Genomic DNA, 1,446 nt, shown 5'->3' with positions numbered 1-1,446 from the left:
ATAATTCCATAACTAAATCTATTTTCTTTTTTTTTTTTCTTCTTAAAATTTGAATATTTTTATCAAGTAATTATCAGAGAAATGAAAGCTAAGTTGATTAGTATCAAAGAAGGTAGAAGGATCCATTAAAATCAGTGCCTTATTTAGGCAGCAATTATTGATCTCAGTTATAAATTTATATGTTTGTAGTTGATTCTAAATTATTCTCAAATGAAGGCCAGTGTGCTTTGAAGTTGGCAAGGACAGAGACATTGATTAGAAAAAGATATAGCAGAAAGAAAAATGGAATTCAACAGAAAAGGGAACAAATGTTAATCAAATGAGCAATTTCTATTCACTAGTTTGTTAACTAGTCAAAAATATTATCCCTTTTTCAAAGAAAAAGGGTAAAAGTATATGATCTACAAAATTGAGTATCTGTGAATCTATGTCAGTGCTACAAATTACAGTCAATTCAACTGTGAGGTGATATCAATGAAGATGTCTTCTCTGCATGGAATTGTGAGTCCACCCATCGGATGCTCATATCCGAATTCTTCTTCTGCCATGCTAAGCAAGTCTTGAAAAGCAGGCTCATTTAGGTACGAAAGAGGTACTACATAGCGCTTCTTCTGATCTTCTCCAACATAAACAGCAAAGTATCCTTTTGGAATGGTTGAAGACTTCAAAATTGCTTCCCTATTGCCTGAAAGTGATCTTCGGAAAGTCTTCTTACCCTGAACAAAACCAGACAATCCAAATGCCATGTTGATCTTCCTTTGTATTTTTCTTTATACGAAGTATTAGAGTTCACAAAAATATTTTGTAGTAGAGAATGTGAGGACTTGATGATTTAGCTGTGCGGTTATGCACCCTTATATAGATGAATGCACACATATCTAAGGCTTCTGAATAAGTGGTTCTGAAGACATTTGGGAAGGTTTGACAAATTTGCAAGAGACATAAGCATTTGAAAGTTCACATGGCTTTGTCTTCCAAGTCATAAGTTTAGGTGTAGTTGAGACATTTATACATGTGATCTGTCTAACCATAGAGCCCACTTCTGCTATTAGATTTGCAACAAAGAAAAACCATTGTGAAACATATATGATGAACTAGCTCATCATCCTTCCTTTTTCTTCTTTATAAATCAACCAGTAAGAGCGAGACAGTTATGAGACAAATCCAGCTACTGGTTTTCACCTTTATTTGTTAATTTAAAAAAATACAGATCTCAACTTTGAGTAAGTATGGATTAGTAGAAAGATAATTCCATGTGATTGCTCAAGGACTATGCTTCTTACTATACCCCATCCAACTACTTGGCTCTTTAGTGTTCACTACTCATTTGGATAAAGGAATATATACATATATATATATATTTACTAAATCATTTCCTTGCAAGGACATTGATTTTACAGAAACGTAATTGGGTTCCTTAGCATTTTTCTTAAATCTCTTTCTTTC

The 1,446-nt window shown here is 33.1% G+C and overlaps 1 protein-coding gene across 1 annotated transcript; it reads right to left on the bottom strand.

Moving 5' to 3' along the window:
• Positions 1-267: 267 nt before the first annotated feature.
• LOC133789078 (auxin-responsive protein SAUR21-like) lies at positions 268-1,174 on the bottom strand. Its single transcript, XM_062226799.1, has one exon. It carries the CDS (start codon positions 744-746, stop codon positions 450-452), a length of 297 nt encoding a protein of 98 aa, XP_062082783.1. The 5' UTR covers positions 747-1,174; the 3' UTR covers positions 268-449.
• Between the last annotated feature and the right edge of the window lie 272 nt (positions 1,175-1,446).

This window comes from Humulus lupulus, chromosome 7, assembly GCF_963169125.1.
Source record: "Humulus lupulus chromosome 7, drHumLupu1.1, whole genome shotgun sequence".
NCBI classification, from domain to species: Eukaryota; Viridiplantae; Streptophyta; class Magnoliopsida; order Rosales; family Cannabaceae; genus Humulus; species Humulus lupulus.
Note: the sequence above shows the minus strand (reverse complement) of the source record. Positions and strands in the feature narration are given on the sequence as shown.